This window comes from Canis lupus, chromosome 12, assembly GCF_011100685.1.
Source record: "Canis lupus familiaris isolate Mischka breed German Shepherd chromosome 12, alternate assembly UU_Cfam_GSD_1.0, whole genome shotgun sequence".
Taxonomy (NCBI): domain Eukaryota; kingdom Metazoa; phylum Chordata; class Mammalia; order Carnivora; family Canidae; genus Canis; species Canis lupus.
Window position 1 is genome coordinate 35972930 of NC_049233.1, and position 20149 is coordinate 35993078.

General features: G+C 39.9%; 1 protein-coding gene across 3 annotated transcripts in view; it reads left to right on the forward strand.

Moving 5' to 3' along the window:
• The window catches only part of CD109 (CD109 molecule), a 130419-nt gene that overhangs the window by 18286 nt on the left and 91984 nt on the right, over positions 1-20149 (forward strand). For all 3 annotated transcript variants that reach the window (XR_005367920.1, XM_038554538.1, XM_038554537.1), the window contains exons 3-5: positions 3825-3853; positions 10038-10268; positions 16344-16469. Coding sequence is in view for 2 of the 3 variants with exons in the window: in XM_038554538.1 (XP_038410466.1) it covers positions 3825-3853; positions 10038-10268; positions 16344-16469 (386 nt within the window). In the remaining variant the exon portion in view is untranslated. The remainder of the gene's footprint in view (positions 1-3824; positions 3854-10037; positions 10269-16343; positions 16470-20149) is intronic.

Genomic DNA, 20149 nt, shown 5'->3' on the forward strand with positions numbered 1-20149 from the left:
CATGGGGCTCAGTCCTAGGACCCCGTGATCACAACCTGACCTGAAGGCAGATGCTTCACTCACTGAACCACCCAGGTGCCCCTGAATTATTTCTTTAATGGATTGAATCTTTGGTGTTACATCTAAAAAGACCAAGGTCATCAATGTTTTCTCCTATGTTATGTTCTAGGAATTTTGTAGTTATGCTTTTTATAAGTCTATGATCCATTTTGAGTTAATTTTTCTGAAAGGAGTAAAGTCTGTGTCTATATTCATTTGTTTGTATGTGGATGTCCATTGTTCCAGCATTATTTGTTGAAGAGACAGTCTTTGCTCCATTGCATTGCTTCTGCACATTTGCCAAAGATCATTCAACTATATTAGTAGGGGTCCATTTCTGGGCTCTCTCTTCTGTTCCATTGATCAGTTTGTCTATTCTTTTGCCAATACCACACTGCCTTGATTATTGTAGTTTTGCAGTAAGTCTTGGAATTGGTAGCACCAATCTTCCAACTTTGTTCTCCTTTAGTATTGATGGTTATTTTGGGTCTTTTGCTTCTCCCTATAAACTTGAGAATCAACTTCTTGATTTTCATAAAATAACTTTCTGGGATTTTGATTAGGATTGCATTGATCAAGTTGGGAAGAATGGATGTCTTGACAATATTTAGTCTTTCTATCCATGAACATTGAACATCTCTTCATTTATTTAATCCTTCCTTGATTTCATTTTATCAGCGTTTTGTAGTTTCCTTATATAGATCTTATACACATTTTTTAGATTTATACCTAAGTATTTCTTTTTGGGGGGGATTCTAATGTAAATGGTATTGTTTTTAATTTCAGATTCCACTTGTTCATAGTTGTTTTTTTTTTAATATTTTATTTATTTATTCATGAGAGAGAAAGAGAGAGAGAGGCAGAGACACAGAGGGAGGAGCAGGTTCCATGCAGGGAGCCTGATGCAGGACTCCATCCTGGGACTCTAGAATCATGCCCTGGGCTGAAGGCAAGTGCTAAACAGCTGAGCCACCCAGGGATCCCCTGGTTGGTATATTTTTAATTGAGAACATTCTTCTCATATGCTGAGGTACATGTTAAGATCAGAGCAAATTCTACTGATAGGAGGATATTCTCTTTTTTTTTTTAAAAAAAAAACTTAAAAAAATTTTTTTTAATAATTTATTTATGATAGTCACACACACACACACACACACACACACACACACACACAGAGGCAGAGACACAGGCAGAGGGAGAAGCAGGCTCCATCCACTGGGAGCCCGACGTGGGATTCGATCTGGGGTCTCCAGGATCGCACCCTGGGCCAAAGGCAGGCGCCAAACCGCTGCGCCACCCAGGGATCCCAGGAGGATATTCTCAATTCCAGCTATTCCCCCATATTGAATTATTTAAATGTTTCAGTTCAAGAATATAACGGGGTTTGTCTTTTTGCCTGGATAGTACTATGACTCCCTTCAACAAATATTTTTACAACATAAAACTTGTCAAGTACATTTTATTTATGGTTCTTTTGAATGTTTCACCAAGTTTAGTTGCTGCAGTATCATAGGGCTTCTTAACTTTACTCCAGTTCAGTATAGAATATGCCTATCCCACTAAAAATAAGAACTTAACAAGAAGTTCCTTCCCATAGGTTGAGATATTACCAAAGCATGATTACAATATTTCAAAGTTAAATCTTGTACAGATTAAACCCATCTCATGTCAATAGTTTACTGAATCAAAAAGATTCAGGACAAATGTTAAATCAGGATTCTGGGATAGCAGCATAACCTGTGATTGTCCTGGCCAGGACTCACTCTGTGTAAAAGGCCTTTCACGGTCTGGTGCAGCCTCATCTCTACAGTCCTCTCTCTGCCAGCTCTTTGCTTCTGTGGACACATGCTGAGCTCCACTCTTTGGCATTTGCTGCTGCTCTGCCTGGAAACTCTTCCCTTCCTTTCTCATCTGGCTAATTTTTCTTTATCCTACAATCCTCGACTTCTGGCATCATTTTTTTCTAGGTAACTTCCCCTGACCCCTGTGAGGTGAGCTCCACCTTATCTATCTTTATTGCAGTCCTTCTGTGTTTAGCTGTATCTGTTCAGTTGTTCCTCTTTCTTCACTTTTTCAAGACACTTTTTGTCCAATGTCCTGTTATTTAAGAGTCCTATTCTTTGCTTCCTATGGTGACAGTTATTGGATAAACCGATCTGTGCTAGGTGATATTGATGAATTGCTTATCTGTTGCAGAAAACATATTTGTATTTCACTGAGGCCCATTGGGGCAGTGGTCTTCAGGTGGGTGTGTGCAGATTGGGGATTGTTTTAGGCCATTTATCAGGGTATAAATGTACTAGCTTTTATTTCTGTTATTTATTGAACAAAACTAAGAAATCAAGGTTTTCTAATACTTAATATTTTGGTTGAGAAGGTGCATTATATGACTCTATAATCTATAAACTTGACATTGGTGATGTGTTCTGATTGACTAAATGCTCCATTATAAAAATTGGAAGATCCTGCTGACATCTCCAGCAGATATCTCTTCCATGTTTTCTGGCTCTGGAATAACTTCTATTTATCATTTAGCATTTCCTCTATGCCAGACACTGTTCTATACACTTTTTAAGTATCAACATACTTATGCTTTACAACCACCTTATGAGATTGATACAATTATGAATATGCTCTTTTTATGGATGAAAAAATTGAGCCTGGATAATCAGGCAACTTTTTCAAGGATGGGGCTAGTACATGGTTGATTAAGTATAGAACTGGTGTAGTCTAATTCCAGAAGCCATTTGCTCAACCTCCTGCTCTGTACTGTGCTGTGCTCCAGTGTCTCTCTGTTCCCATAGGATAGACACATGTGGCTTCCAGGAGGATAGGGTCTATGTCTGTCTTGTTCATTGGGGTAAATATTTCTTAAATAAATATTCACAAATATTTCTTTTTTAAAAAAGAGGTTTATTTATTTATTTATTTGAGAGAGAGAGAGAGAGAGAATACAGAGGGAGAAGGAGAAGCAGACTCCCCACTGAGTGGGAGCCCAATGCAGGGCTCAATCCCAGGACCCTGAGATCATGACTTGAGCAGAAGGCAGACGCTTAACCAACTGAACCACCCAGGCACCGCTCACAAGTATTTCTTAAATGAAGAAACTGTGAGGGTCCATCACCACTCTGTATTCATATCACTTAAATGGGAACTTTGGATAAGTACTCTTTTATTTTTAACTTGAAACATTTTTTCCCTTGAAGTAATTAGATCTGATGAGAAATTGGCATGAGTTAAATTAGTAGTCCTATGTTTAGAAACTGTACATGAAAAGAAGTCTGCATCACTCTAATACCAGTGAGTCACTTATGAGTCCCAGCTCACCCCTGACGTGACTAATCCCTTCCTTTTCTTTCTTAATCATGAGGGTCTGAGAACATAAGAAATAAACCTCAGGTTCTTTCTCAACATCCATTGAAGTGTCTCTCAAATGTGTATAACCCTAAAGCAGCAACAAGAACAGCAGCAACAATGACAACAAAAATGATAAAGGAAAAGAGAAGCAGAACTTAAACTAATTTTTGAGGTGTGGGTGGGGTTCACCTACTGATACCTTTTTAAGTATGGGTCAGGTTTCCTTAATTCTTTGGCACAAGGATGTGTAGTAATCTCTCATGCGTTCTGGGCTTTGATAAAATTGTTTTGTTTTGACCAAATAAGTTTGTGATTCTATAAGCTTATGATTTCTTTATCTGAAAGAGTATTAGGAAAGTCTTCGGAGTTGTGTATTTTATCATCCTATTCAAATTATGACTCTATTTTCTTCCCCGTTTTGCTTTTAGGCTCTTTCAAGACACTTATTCTTCCATCAGTAAGTATCCATTTAAAAATTTTGGTTTCAGACGTATACATTGCATCGATTAGGGAAACAAACTAATATTTTGTTGGTCTTTATATCAATTTACATCCCTTGTGAGTTTGACTTGAGTTCAGTTCTACCTTTAGATTAAGAATAGTGTTACTTCAAAGAGATTTGGTTATTAGCCTTTTCAAACTCATGGCAAAGGTTTTCCTCTTATAAAACAGGGAACTGGCCTGGACTGTTGCCACAGAAATCTGCTTCTGCCTTAAAGAACCTTACAGTTTTGAGTGTGTAATTGACACTCTGTTGGTCAGTTTCTCTGTCCTGGAAAGTTGTAGTAGCACACTGAGCCATATTGAAGGCCGAGGCATTGGTGATACTGATCCTATCTTTGTTTAAACATTTTTTTTTGTTCATAATTTAATTTTTTGCATTATACTTGCTATTTTAAAAATCTTTTGAATATTAACAATTTATTTATCTTGATTACTGAATTTTTTTTGTCTCCTCCTTAATTTTTGCACTTGAGGCAAGGGCCTCGCCCACCTCACCCTTATTCCAGCCCTGGAAAAGGGGATAAAGAAACTGCCTCTGTTTCATAGCGGATTCTCTGGAGGTGAAATAAGATGTGAAAAGTGCTGTAAAATTTGCTATAGAAGTGGAAAAGGGTTATTATTTTGTTGAGAAAGTCATAAAACCTAATGATTGCATGCTGTTTGTGAACTGATCCTACTTATCATAACTTTGATTTGAAAGTTTGTACTTTTATTACCATGTTTTGTTTTGGAGCTTCACACTCTGAACGTACAATAGAGAAAGTAGACCAGGGCATCCTAACAAGAGACGCAATTTGGTATACTTTTGTGAGAAGAGATAACTGATGACTTTGTCAAAACACAAAATTCAGTCTAGTAAATTTGAAGATGTAATTAGCTTTATTAAGCAATTGGGCAGGATCCCATTTAGCAAGTAGAGGGGAGCTCCTGAGTTGTACAGTATGGAAGGTTTTTTTCAGAAGGAAGGTGGGGGCAAGGAAGTGACTAGCAAAAGAAAAGAAAAGATTGTTCCAGGCAAGGTCACCTTCCCTTAGGGGAAGGACATGGGGTTTTATCCTGCAGATTACCTCATCTTCCTTTTGGGGGATGGGGCTAGAGAAGACCCTTGTGACAGATTACCTCATTGGTGCTTGTCAGAAAGTTCCAGATTAATTGACCTAAAATTCTACTTACTCTTGGGAAGGTTGAAACTGCACTTAAGTCCCTGTTTGCTCTTCTGGGAGCAAACTAGTCCATCTTGGGCCTGTGGTTTCTTTTGAACAACTTTAGCCCTGACACTTTACATACTTAATGTAGGATCAGCATCACCTGATGGGCCAAGTTCCTCTATTTCCTCAATTACTTTTTGAAGGTTACTCATCAAGCACATTCAAAAACCACATTCGTTTTTCCGGGGCCAGGTGGTTCCTAGAGAATACAGTAGCTCCCAAACAGTACTCGTAAAAATTACTTATAAGTATAGCTATTGTTTTCTTACCTATTATGTTTGCATTTTCCTTACTAAGAAATATAACTGCTTTTCCATTGTTAAATAGAAAGTAGGGAAAAAGAGGCAAAGCAGGTGGAAATGGTGGTGGTGGGGAACCCATCTCAGTGATAATAAAACATTGCATTGCGTTCATGTACCCTAAAACGTTAGATGCTGGCCATATGCTGTTGAAATAATATTCCAATGAGAAGATTAAAATAACTCCTGCATAACACAATTGTCCTACAGCAGAAGGGGGTGGGATTTAAGTCCAGGAACCACAGTTTAAAGTACAACTGTCTGGTTTCATCAGAGAAGCCTGAAGGTGCATGGGCTGTAAGTGTAGGAAGGCTGAGCAGAGGAAGCATTAGGTGGTACCAGGCACTTGGGCTTGTTCCAGTAATGTCGGTTTTATTATAAATTGTACTTGTCCAAACTATCATTAACTGGAACTTGGCTGCCCTGATTCTGTTAGGTCTCAGCTATGTGAAGTATGAATTCCAACATCCTGTATGTCTTTAATATTAATGCCATTTCTATTGTATGAATATATAGCAATTGTCTATTGAAAGCTTAACTAGAGATTATATTTAAGACTGTATCCCTTTCCTAGTAAAATGAAAATTTAAAGATTTAATCATAAGGTGTCTGGGAAAATGTGATAATGCTTGGCAAAAATAGAAAGTTCTGTATTGTTACGAGTTTTCAGTTAAAACAGACCTAGCTTTCAGAATGTGCACTTGCATTCTGATATTTGTAAATGTAATATTTTAAATTGTCTTTTAAGGTTCTCATGAATTTTTGCTGTAAAATATAAATATTCTGACAGCATTAAAACAAATGTGTTTTTAAAATCTGATGAGCCCATTGTTTCTACTTTTGATATGCTACAATCAGCTTTTAATAAGAAGTAAATAAAAAAATTGATGTTTAATATAAATATGATTTTTTGCACAAAATGTATTAGGATAAATTTCTTCTATTCTCTTTGTAAATAAATCCAACTTAAAATGAAGGAGTGGTTTTTAAATTTAGAAATGTTTTAAAGTTTATGTATAATTAATAATTTTTTAAATTAATAATTAAAAATATTTTTAATAGAAACTGTCATCTTAAATTCCTCAACTTTATTTTGAGTTATTTGAAATCTCCACTACTTTTAGTAACTAGCATTATTAATGGAGTAGGACAAATAATATTGTTTTATCTCAGTTTCTTTGACATATGATCTTTTAAAGAAGGCAAAATGGTTTTAGTCAACCCAGATTAGTTTCTTGCCCACCAAGGACCTTTTAAAAATATTTATCTTATTTTATTTTTAAGTAAACTCTATGCGCAATGTGAGGCTTGAACTCACAACCTAAGATCAAGAGTCCCATACTCCATTGACTGAACCAGCCAGATACACTGCCCCCGGGAGGACCTTTGTGAGTGTACCTTCCTTAGATACCCTGGACAAAGAGCAATCATTTACTCAGAAAATTTGCATTTATGTATACACAGAGTACACTTAGCACAATGAGGATCTTGCATGCCCAAGTCAGATGCTGATTGATACTTTGCTCATAAAATCCCCTTGATTTTGTATACTTCCAGACTCTTGTCCTGCTGCCAGACATGTCCATCTGTGGGAATTGTATCTTCTTCAGCCCCTTGTTCTTGACCCAAATATAGGAATCCCAAATCTCTGTGGGTAAATAATTGGTTCTTGTATAAGAGATATGGAAATCTCTGATGAGGGATTTATTACCAATTCTGGGAACTCTTTCGGTAATTGTGATCCCAAGAAGGCAGAAAGCAATTGATAAGCAGAGATTCAGGAGCTTTTACTTTCTGGCATCCTCTCCACTGTGGGGAGCAGGTTACAATGCATTCTAGGTCTGTTATAGAGAGAAAGTTTCATAGAGATTACTTAAAATCCATGCTATTTTTTTTGGTTTCCTCATAATGCCCCTCTGCTGTTAACAATGGAAGGCTAAGATCTCTACCACAGCTCAGGATCTGGAGTGCCATGCAAAGTCTGTGGTGACACCCCAAGGCTTATAGTGATGTCCCATGATTTGTAGAGTCACCCCTGGTCTACTGATATACCAAGTTCATTTGTAATCTCTGACTTTCCAGCCTTGGGATTAATACTGAGGCTTTGAGGATCCTGAATTATCCAAATCTTACTTATGTGGGGAATGGGGGCAAGGTTTCTAATGGGGCAGTTGAGAAAGCAAATTACTTGGGGTAGCTGAAAGGAGCAGAAAGATAGTACTATTTCCTTTTGAGGTAGTGCCAGCTCCCAGAAGGAGGATGGAGTAGGGCACAGAAAGAATGTTTTTTTTTTTTTTTTTTTAAAGATTTTTATTTATTTATTCATGAGAGACACAGAGAGAGAAAGTCAGAGACATAGGCAGAGAGAAGCAGTCTTCATGTAGGGAGCCTGATATGGGACTAGATCCTGGGTCTCCGGGATCATGACCTGAGCTGAAGGCAGACACTTAACTGCTGAGCCACCCAGGCATCCCAGAAAGAATGTTTTTGGACACATTTGTGTTACTTCTGCTTCTTTAACTCTTGGCATTCTTGTGATTAATGGGCCTCTTTAGTTTGGGGCCTATGCATCATTAATTTGACATAAATCTTCAATCTACTATCTGTTCTGGAGCCTAAAAATGATCAAACTATATCCAAATCGTGAAAAACAGTCCTATCAAATATCATGTTTTAAACATGAAGTGTTTATGAATCTTTGCCATATGTAACAGTATGATATGCTGGCATATATATATATAGCTTCCTGCTTTTAGTATTAGAATATCTATTTAAAAGAATCTGAGAGCTGAAGTATCATTTGAGAAAATAGAATATAAGAATGCAGGTTCCAAGATTAGACTCCCAGCCCTACTAGGGTACACATCTCTGGTTCATGTTGTATCCCAAGGACTTAGAACAACCTGGAGCCAGAAGGTGCTCAATAAATGTTTATGGAAAAAAAGCAAAAGTCAGCATTGGAAGTTATTTGCATGTGATGCTACTGATTGTTTTTTCTAACTTTTTATTAAGAAATTCTCAAATATACAAAACACTTGAAGGAATTTCATAGTGAACACTTCTGTACTCATCACTCAGAATCTGTCATAACGTTTTACCATACTTGCTCTGTATCACTTGTCTGTTCATCTGTCTGTCTCTCCATCCATTAATTCATCTTATTTTTAAAATGTATCTCCAAGTAATTGTGGACATCAGTATTTCTCTCCCTAAATATTTTTTGCTGATCACTGTATTGGTACCTTGTTTACATTTCCTTTGTGTTCTTATCCATGTTGCTCGCTTTAAGGTAGCTGTGATTACTGGAAGATCGCTGAGCTTTCTGTGGACAAAACTTGTTTGTAAATGTGAGTCAGGATTTAGTTTTAGTACCACAGGTTTATTAACATGAAAACCAACTGAAAGTCAGGTACGCTAGTCATTTATTGTGTAACCGATTATTCCAAGGCTTTGACATAAAACAGTAACAAGCTTTTATTGCTTGTTACAATTTCTGTGGGTCAGGAATATGGGAACTGCATAGTTGGGCTGTTCTGATTTGGGATATTACAAGTCTACAGTCAGACTTGCAGGTACCTGAAGGCTTCACTAGGGCTGGGGATCCTCTGTAAGGTAGTTCATTCATATGGCTGTCAAGCTGGTGGTGGGTGTTGGTGGGAGGCCTCAGTTTCTCCCTCTGTGGGCCTCTCTACAGGGTTCTTGAGTGTCCTCGTCACATGGCAGCTGGATTCCCCGAGTGAGGAATCCCAGAGAGAAAGAGAAGAAGAACCATACAAAAGCTAACCTTTCGATGACCCAGCTTCATTCTCTTCTTGAGAAGCAAGGCCCTAAGTCTGGGGAATGAAGCTCTATCTTTTGAAGGGCAGAGAGTCAGACAATGTCAGATGTGTTTTAAAGCCACTGCATGGAGGCTTTTAGTAGAGTAGTATAGCTCATCGTGAGTTTGCATCTCAACTAGTGACCTGGAGCAATTTCACAAATCCTCCAAGCCCAGCGTATAAAATGGTGTCAATAAGAGCACCCACCTGAAGGATTGTTGTGAGGTGAAATGACACAGGTCATGTAAACTGCTGAGGATGGGATCTGGTCTGTTGACGCTAGACGCTAAGCAGGAGTTCTATTGGTAAGAACAGTAGGAAAGCAGCAGAGCCTCCATCCTTCCTGAGACTCTGACTTGTGATGTACAGGATGCAGGAAGAGTGAGCACTGTAGAAAACAGCTCGAGAGAGAGAGAGAGAGAGAGAGAGAGAAGCAAGAAAACAAGTCTTGTGCAAATGTGTTCACCAGTTGACTGCCTTAAATAAGGAGACATGGAAAAAATGTTGATGGACAGTAGATATCCTGACCAACAGTGACTGTGAGGAAGAATTTGCACATGGAACAGGACATGACAAGGTGACTGCTGCTGAGCCCTCCATTCCAGGAACCCTGCAATTTAGCTGGAGAGGAAACTACAGGATGTTAGGAGGGAAAACAAATTGTTTAATGTCAGTGTCTAGGAGGGGCAAGTTTTTCAACATGGCAATTACTTTTAATAATACTATGGATTGAAATTTTCTGTTCTAACTTATAATTAAAAACCCTTTCAAGGTAAAATGAGAATGTTGCTTGATCTCTTTATTTTCTCCAGCTACCTCTGAACAGTGTGGACGGGATTTATGAGCTGCGTGTAACTGGACGTGCCCAGGATGAGATTTTATTCTCTAACAGCACACGCTTATCATTTGAGACCAAGAGAATGACTGTCTTTATTCAAACAGACAAGTCCCTCTACAAGCCAAAGCAGGAAGTGAAGTTTAGAATTGTTACCCTCTTTTCGGATTTTAAACCTTATAAAACTTCTTTAAACATTCTAATTAAGGTAAGTGCCAGACAGAATAAAGTAAGAAGTTCAAGTCATCTTACTAAAGCTTTCTTCAAAGTTCTGCTCATGTCATCTTAACATTCACCATGGGTAAGCTTCCCTCCCTATGTGAGAATGCTCTCTCTCGGAGGGAGATGGTAGAGCAATGGGTTCAGAGCTCAGGCTCCCGAGTTGGCCAGCTTGGGCTCCAGTCCTTGCTTCTTTGTTGATTAATTCATTTGTTAAACACTTATTGAACTTCTGTGTTCAGCACCCTGGATGGGGCAGTGAACAGAATAGATTAAGTCCCTTGCTCACATCAAGCTTATATTTCAGTGAATAGTGTGAAGACAGACACAAAATGAACACAAAAATATGTATATAAAGGGGGGCTCCTGGGGCCTGGATGGCTCAGTAATTTAAACATCCAACTCTTGATCTCAGCTTAGGTCTTGATCTCATGGTTGTGAGTTCTAGTTCCATGTTGGGTTCTGTGCTGGGCAAGGAGCCTACTTAAAAAAAAATGTATATAAAGGAATTGGTTTGTGTGTGTGTGTGTGTGTGTGTGTGTGTAAGAGAGAGAAAGAATGTTTATGTTTGCTTTTTTCTCTAGAGTTGTTAGGGAAGTCCTATTTGAGCAGAAGCCTAAAGGAAATAAAAGAATGAGACCACACAGAGGGAGCAGCCGTGTAAAGGCCCTGAGGTGGGAACTTGTTAGGTACACGGAGGGGGGTGGGGGTGGGGGGGAAGAGGCTGACAGTGTACCAGGAAGTGAGGAGACAGATATTATATATTAGGAGATAAGGTAAGATATAGGTAGGTGGTTTGAAGGAGGGGTCATACAGGGTCTTCCTGGTCATGATATGGACTTTGGATTTTACTCTGAGTGGAATGAGAATTCACTGGAGAATTCTGAGGACTGACATGATGTCTATTCATCTATCTGTGTGATTTGACTTACAAAAGGATGTGATCTGATGTGATTTGACTTATAAAAGGATCACTGTCTGCTCTGAGAAGGATAGATGCTAGTTGTGTGACCTTGAGAAAATTCATCTCTCTTAGCCCCAGTTTCTTTATTTCTAAAATGTGTAATAATAATAGTACCTCGCAGAGGTTTTTTGAGATAATCCGAGTAAAGCATTTAGAACTATGCCTGCCACATAGTACATGCTCACTAAACATTAGCTCTCACTATTATGGGAATCCCCTTTGACGAGGAGTCATTTGGCCTCTGCTGCTGGAACAGTCATTTGACCTCTGCTGCTCTGATGGTCTGGAGGCAGCATAGTTAGATGTAGTGCTTTCCTGTGAGAACCAAGTTGAGAACAATAGAGATCCAACTGGACCTGCTTTTCTACATTTATGCTGAGGAGAATCTGAGACATTTGTTCATTAAGGGACAAAGGGTGACTAACCCATCCCAGTTTTCCTGGGACTCTCTTTTTATTTTTATTTTTATTGGAGTTCAATTTGCCAAGCATGTCACTCAATGCTCATCCCATCAAGTGGCCCCCTCAGTGCCTGTCACCCAGTCACCCCAACCCCCACCCACCTCCCTTTCCACTGCCCCTTGTTCCTTTCCCAGAGTTAGGTGTCTCTCACATTCTGTCACCCTCACTGATATTACCCACTAATTTTCTCTCCTTTCCCCTTTATTCCCTTTCACTATTTTTTATATTCCTCCCTGGGACTCTCTTGATATTGCAACTAAAAGTCCCTGGTCCTGGGAATGCTCTTGATTACCCTAGACGTCCTGATGAATAACAAAGAATGGAAGGGAAATTCAGGCTTTTTAGTGGTATCTTTCTATTCTTCTTTGTTGTTATAAATTAAACTAAAAAACAAAAATCAAGCAATCAAACCTTCATATGTGTAACTTCAAGCCAGTTTGTGTTTGTAGTGAATACAACATTGGTTGGCTTGGTGCTTAATGCATACTTCTTGAATTCCCAAGAATTACAGCTCTGTGAATTTATGCCTGTGGTATATATTGGAATGTCTATAAAGGAGGTTATCATAGTGAAGAGCATTTCTAAATTCACATTACCCTCTAAGCAGGGCTTTGTGGACTGCATCCATACCATCTTTCATCATTTATGCACATATACTAAGATCTTACTAAGTATAAGATGGAGGGTTTGGAAGTCAACATCTGCCTGTCTCTGGCTACTTCTAACCAACCTGCCTGTTTTCCCTGTGGTAATAAAAGTCAGCACTGGATGAATTGCCTGTTCTAGGCATTAATCCAGTACTAACCCTGCTGTTGCCGGACAGATACCTCACAGGAGTTTTTGTGAGGATTAAGTGAGATAATTTAAGCATTTAGAACTGCTGGTCTGTGCATTTTTATTATTTTGCCTCTCTAAGCTGCTTTAGGATCTGCCTTTGAAACCTTCAATTTGTATTCCTGGGCTCTTTGCTCTGATTTTGAACTTTGCTTGCCACATGTGACTTTCTCAGAAGTGCTCAGAGAGATCTCTGGTCCTGAGAGATCCTATTGGCCTGGCCAACATATAGCCCTCTTGGCCTATATCCTATTGGCCAGGGGAGTGGAGTTGAGATTAAAATTCCACCTGAAACCCAGAGTGTTTGGTAACAGGTGACTGGGTAGATAGCCATAATCTGTGCATCCAGGCTGTGAGGCTGGGGTATGAACTCAGGTCCAGCCGCCTCCTTCCTTGTAACTTGCAAAAGCCAGATCAGAGCATTGATGCCCATGCTGTTCTACTCCTTCATCTGAAAACAGTCATCTGGGACAGACTGTGATGTTTTCTACATCTTTCAGTGTGGAATAGTTGGTTTCATGGCAAAACTTACCAGAAAAAAGTAGAACCCTGACTTGAATACGTTTGTACTCCCTGGTACATCACCACCTGCAGGCTACCGTGGAGAAGTGCATCTGATGGCTAAAGCTGACTCAGGATCCATCTTGCCCAGTTGATGATACTGTGATACCAATGAAACGGGTTAGACAGCTACATTTGTGGTGAATATAGCATAACGTATAAACTTGTCAAATCACTAAGCTGTAAAAGTAAAAGAATGGCTGTAGGGTGTAGCTAAAATATTGATTGTCACAGCATATTCAGGGGTGCTCAGTGTTTTTTTTTTTTTTTTTTTTTCTTTTGTTTTGTCATTTGGGTATTATTCATTTTGCCTGCCTCAGTAACTGACCTTCTTGGGTTGAAAGGGCCTTCAGAGCCCTTTTGGTAGTAGTAAAAACATGGCCTACCTCTGCCCTAATTCTGGCTCCCTCCTGCTTCTGGCCTGACACTATGGAAATAAGTGCCTTCAACACTGGCATGGCAGCTGGCTCAGCTGGCTTCTGCTCTGACTTCCTCCTGAAGAAGGTGCTGCTTCTTGTACAGGTGAATGACCTTTCGTGGGAGGAGATGTTGTTGCCTTGGGGGTATATCCTCTGATTGTGCCCTGACACTCTGGCCTGCAGCGGCAGTGGCAAAACCAGGACCTCATCCCTGGTGAAGTGAGGGGGCCACCTTGTTTAAGTGACTTGACTTCTTCCATTCTGCGTGCTAGACGGACACTGGATGTACAATCCAGGATGCTAAATAAGGCAGAGATATTCCTCGGGGATGGATTCTCCATCCAGGGGGTTTATTGCTTGAGACAGTCTAGCCTAGGCAGCAGATACTGTGCTGTGCTGAGGCACCTGCCAGATATCCAGAGTCATCTAAAGGTGACTCAGAAGGCACAAGGGGCCACTTTTTCAGTAGCTCCAGCATGTGGCTGTTGTGGCTGTGCCAGGGACACTGTTCACATCGTACACATGGCTGTTCTGTGTGTGACTTAGCAGGAGATGATGATGTGCAAATGCTGGGTTCTGCTGTGATGCCACCATGCATGGCCCATTCGAATCCTGATGTGTGAAAACTTCTGGTGTTTCTACAGTCTCTATGTTTTTCTGTTGATGACAGTCAGGCCTCAGTCTAAGACAGGCTTGAGCAACCAATGAGTTACCTCATTCACTCCCAGCCCTCCAGATCCTCTAGATAAAAAAGTCATCAAAGACTTCATTTAGGACTTCCTGTACTTGTAGGGCCATGGCCCCAACTGGGGGAATGTGCACCCTCACCAAAATAATGCATCAGCAGAGAATGAACATTCCTTTTCTTACAGTTTTAGTAACACTGGGAATTATCATTATTTTAAAATTTTTATCAGACAGAGGACAAATGGTATTTTTTTGTTTTCATTTGCATTCCCTTAATTATTAGACACTGTATGTTTGTTAGCTATTTGTATTTTTTTTTTTTGGAAGCTATTTGTATTTTTAACTTGGTTTTTGAGCGTTTACACTGTGTAGGCCTCATATGCATCATGCAGTGGCAGGTGCAGGTTTGCTGACTCCTGGCTGTCCCAGGAGCTTGCCAAAGATGCTGACCTGCTTAGTCTTGACTTGCTTTTGGTCTTTGATCTTAACAGTTAGTTTCTGGCTTACTAGGCTAGGCTTTACTCAGTGCTTGGCATTGTACTTTCTCTGACTCTCACGTTCTCCCCAACTCTGGGTTCTAGTAACTGGGCTAATCCACTACCTCTGGTCAAAAGGATAGAGAATAAGAATAAGGGACAATATTTGATCCTTGCTCTCAGGAGTTCATAGTCTAGTTGGGAACAACAACAACAAAAAAACCCGTGATAACCCATGAGTAACTTAAATAGTAATATGTACACAAAAGGGGTAAACTCCAGCTGTGCTAGAGGGTCTCTAGGAAGTGGTCATTCTGTCTGCTGGAGGCAAGACCCTGGAGCTTGTTTCACCAATTGAACAGGAAGAGAGGGCATTCCGTGCAGCAATTGCATGGGCTTTTGGGGGTGAATTGCAAACAAATCTATATATTTGGAGGAAGATGATTGTAGAAATATAGATGGAGTCAGACTACTAGATTACATAGTTGATGTAACGGAGTATAGACATCATTTTGTAGGCAAACAGAAGCCATCATCACCTTGTGGTCCAGCATAATAACCATAGCCAGTGCTTATTCACTGCTTGTTATATGTCAGGAACTGCACCAGGCATTTTAACCACTTTGCCTCAGTCTGAGATTTGTGTTTCAGGTGGATAACACTGTTGGCAGCGGGAAGGTGTATTGGAGGGACAACACTGGAGGAGGGAGATTAGTTGTAATAGTGAAAACAAGATGTGGTGGCTGGATGTGAGGATGGAAAGAAGGAGACAAATTGGAAAGAGATTAAAGAGATGGAGTTGACATGGCTGGGACTGTGAGAGGAATTGGAATGACTGCTGGATTGGCTTTGATGCATGCTGCGTGAGGGGATCATTGTCTGGGAAAATATAGGAAGATTAAAGTGTTTTTCATGCAGCCCCTTGACTAAACATCTCTATGATATATTTTGTTGGATTAAAAGGCACATGGGTTTGAATCCTGAATTCATATATTACTTACAGTTGAGTGCTTACCTAAGCTCTCTAGGAATCAGTTTTCTACTATAATGTTAAGACGATCCTCCTCTGAGGGAGAATTATAATGATAGAGTGATGTGTGAGTTGTAATAATAAGACAGAGTGCCTGACACGTGGTGGGCCTTTAGTACACCAGGCCTGTTATCTCTATGGTTAACAGCAATAACACAGGTTTGGTGGTGTACACATCACAAGTGTTCTATGTAGAAGGAAATGTGGTGCCAAGTGTTAAAAGGTGAAGTAGAATAAAGATGTTCTCAGGAGAGTATGAGAAAGGAAGAAATTTTTAAAAAAGATTTTATTTAGTCATGAAAGACAGAGAGAGAGGCAGAGACACAGGCAGAGAGAGAAGCAGGCTCCTCACCAGGAGCCTGATGTGGGACTCGATCCGAGGACCCCAGGATCACGACCTGAGCCAAAGGCAGATGCTCAGCTGCTGAGCCAAGCCACCCAGGTGCCCCGAGAAAGGAAGAAATTTTGATTGGTTTTCTGTCTAGTAACACATAGCCAACATTTTCCAAAAACTATCTCTGTGCTGTATTTTGGATGTGCCTGGGAGTGCTGCAGGGCATTGTTCATAACCAGTCAGGATCACATGTACATGGCAGTCTTTATATTGTTAACATGTATGGTTTTCATTGTAGGACCCCAAATCAAATTTGATTCAACAATGGTTGTCAGAACAAAGTGATCTTGGTGTTGTTTCCAAAACTTTTCAATTATCCTCCCATCCAATACTTGGTGACTGGTCCATTCAAGTTCAAGTGAATGTGAGTATAAACCTAATTTATGGTTTAATTTAAATGGTTTAAATAGGTCCGTAGGGAAATATCTCTAAAGTCATTTATTTGATGAACAGAAGAAATTTAATCTGAATATCTAGATAATTTAAGTGGTTTATTTTTAATTTACTGTGTTTATCAATGGGTTAGCTGTCATTGTAACATTTTAGAGTTGTAGTCATTACTGCTTTTTTCTGTAATAATAATGTTTGAAGGTTAAAACATTTTGCATTTTAATACAAAGCTGATTAATGTTTATTTTACTTATTTAGTGCACACACTGAGTATTTTAAAATGAAACAGTGAATACATAGTTGTTTTTGGCAAATTTTGGCATTAGTCTCTGAATAATGACTCCTGATGAGATTGGACTAATCTACTTTATCTTTGTTTTAAAAAACAGTGATTTTGTGAGGCTGGTGGACGGGTGGGGTAATTGGATGATGACATTAAGGAGGGCACTTGTTGTAATGATCACTGAGTGGTATATGCCACTGATGAGTCACTAAATTCTACCCTTGTAACTAGTAATACAGTATATGTAAGCTAAGTTGAATTTAAATAAAAAATAAAAAAACACCCACAGTGATTTTAAACAACCACACCAATTTTTTGTTCCCTAGCCCTCTTTCTCCCCAGCTTCGCTGCCAGCTTTTGTAGCTCTGAGATCTAGCAGGGCAGGTGCATGAAAATGCCCTCATCTCTCTGCCTTAGGTTTTCTCCTGTGTGTCACTGAGTGATTTTTGATGATTCATTGAATATTTTCCCATTTTCTTTGATGTTTATTAAAAGAAATATATGGAAAGAGCCTTTAAAAATAGCTCTATTAAAATAGCTTCTCACTGTTGACATTTTGGGCTACACTTCTTCATTGTGGGCATTGTGGGCATTGGAGACTGGTTAGCAGTATCTTTGGCTTCAACCCACTGGATGCCAGTAGCAGCTTTCCCTCCCTCCAAGTATGACAGCCAAACATGTCTACAGACATTTTCAGTGTCCCCGGAGTGGGTGGGGGAATACCCTCTCCCTTCCCCATTGAGAACCACTTCATTAGAAGGGATGATCATTCATTAGCATAAGACCTTAAATGAGATAAAAGTAACAAATACTTAATAAATAAAAAATTTAAAAATTTTCCCTTTTAGTTAGCACATTTTTTGGTGACATCCTAAAAGCAGAATTTGTCCCTTTTTGCCAGCATGTCTTTTGAGCACCCACATAAAGATGAAGAGTGCCGTCAGCCTCGGGGGAGGTGGTGCTGTGGAGGGAGACATGTAGGCAACAAGAAAATGTGGAGGAATGTGCTGGGGTTAGAGGAGCCTGGGGCAGCAGGTGATGGGTTCTGAAGGGACCAGACCTTTCATTGCACTTATAGAGAAAGAGGAGAGTGGATGTTCGTGAGACTTCAGAGAAATAAAGCTGAGTGTAGAGGCAGGGAAGATGCAAGAGAGCCTCACAGGTCTGAAATGCGGAGAAGTATGGTGTTACTGACACGTATGGAGCATGATGGGAGTGAGGATTAGGATGTACACTGTGAGTCTGAAGGAGTTAGGGTTTTATTCTGTTTTCACCTTTGATTTCACTATAAACTCTCCAGGATTGGTTGTTTGTTTATTCATCTGTCTGTCCATCTTTCCACCTGTCCTTCTCGTGAATATGTGTTGAAGGCTTATAATGCAGTGGTGGATACAAGCAAGTAAACACTCGGAATCTCTGTCCTTGAAGACCACTGCTGTGCTGACATGAATAGTATGATAGGAGGTGAATAACACAGGTGTGACAAAAGAACAAGGCAGCACAACAGTGGAGGAGCTGTAAGGTGCTGAGTCCGTGAGGTCCATCAGATGCTTCCAAGAGTGCAGTCTGACTTGGACGAATGTGGGATAAGGAGGGTTTATTGTCAGGACGAGTGCTGATGCTTTTATGACCGTGGCTCCCTCTGTCTCTTGTGGCCTGTGCCATTCTCCTCTCCTTCTGCCAACCTTTAAATCTGAATGGTTGAAGTGGCTCAGCTAAATAACCATCATCTCAGAGCCCTACCAGCAAGCCTATTCGTTGGTGGCTGGCAAGCTATGGATGGGCTTCCCTTGGGTCAGGTGTCCATTGTTGGTCCATTCAGTGGCACCTCTGCTTGCTGGCCAGGGGGCACAGTCTCAACAGGGAGGCAGCCTCCAAGAGTGGTGAACAGAACATGTACCAGCCAACAGAGGGCGATAGAATAGTGGAGAAAGACTGGAATTTGTGAGATCTTAGGTTGGAAGATGTACAGGATTTCTCATAGCACTGAATGGTGGATTTGACCTGTCATGTTGCTTGGTAGGAAAAAAAAGACAAGGAAGGGTAAGTGCTTACAAAACTCCATTTGTTTACAAGATTTGGCCTTTGCCCACCTCTTCTTCCTTGTTAGGTGCCACCTTTATCCTTGAACTTTATGCTTTAGACATATGTTCTTTAAGTTCCTTAAACTCACATTTCTGTCTGAACCCAGAGCCTTCCCATGCCATTCCCTCTGCCTGGAACACTCTTTTTCTGCTGTTAATTCTAGAGCTAGAATGGCCAGTTCCCTCTAGACATTCCTATAGTACCCTGTGCTTCTCTTGGTTCACTGATACCACTTTTAACTGGTGGTACCTAATGGTCTTTTGAGGCTTGTTCACATTTGTATCTCTGTGACTTACCACATGTTTTGCACTTGGGTATTAGTCAATATTTATTAGATGAGTGTATTAAAACTATATAATAATCATTTGTGTTGAACTAAACATAATTTCCCCCTTCCACATTCTGTAAAGCATCTTCATCTTTTAGAAGAGAAGCATATTGATCAGGGACTTATTATTGGTGATATGTTTTTCCCCTCCAGTTTTATTGAGGTACAATTGACAAAATGATAAGATATTTAAAGTGTACAATGTGATTGTTTGATGTACACGCATGTTGTGAAGATTCCTTCCAAATGATGTAATGTTAAGGCACACACTGGAAAAATAAGAGCTTTTATTAAAAACCAAAACAAAAAACAAGTCCTTTAAAGACCGCCAGGGGTCAGTATAATCAAAGAAATATAGTGGGAAGCAAGCCCAGACCCAGTTTGTCTCTGGTTTTCATCTTTCCTTGACTCCTGCATAGCATTCAAAGACTGTTTATTGCTTATTATTAAACTCCTTTTTTTCTTCCAGCAGTGAATAATGACTATGGTGGAAATGTATTTATTATTTAAATAATCCACCGCAATAGATTATATTTTTGTTTTTTTAAGGTAGTGACCAATCTCAGTATAAATCTTAGGGAGGAGAAAATATTTCAGAAGAATGTTTGAAATTGAAATTCCATTTGTCTTTAGAAAAAATATGGAATGATCCTGGTATTAGACTTATCAGAACTTTGATCTGTAGTGACTGTACAGATAATCAGAGTGGTTCTTTTTTTTTTTTTTTAATTTTTATTTATTTATGATAGTCACAGAGAGAGAGAGAGAGAGGCAGAGACACAGGCAGAGGGAGAAGCAGGCTCCATGCACCGGCAGCCCAACGTGGGACTCGATCCCGGGTCTCCAGGATCGCGCCCTGGGCCAAAGGCAGGCGCCAAACCGCTGCGCCACCCAGGGATCCCCAGAGTGGTTCTTAAATCACTGTTTCTACTAGGTCAGGAAAAGGATCCTCTAGGTA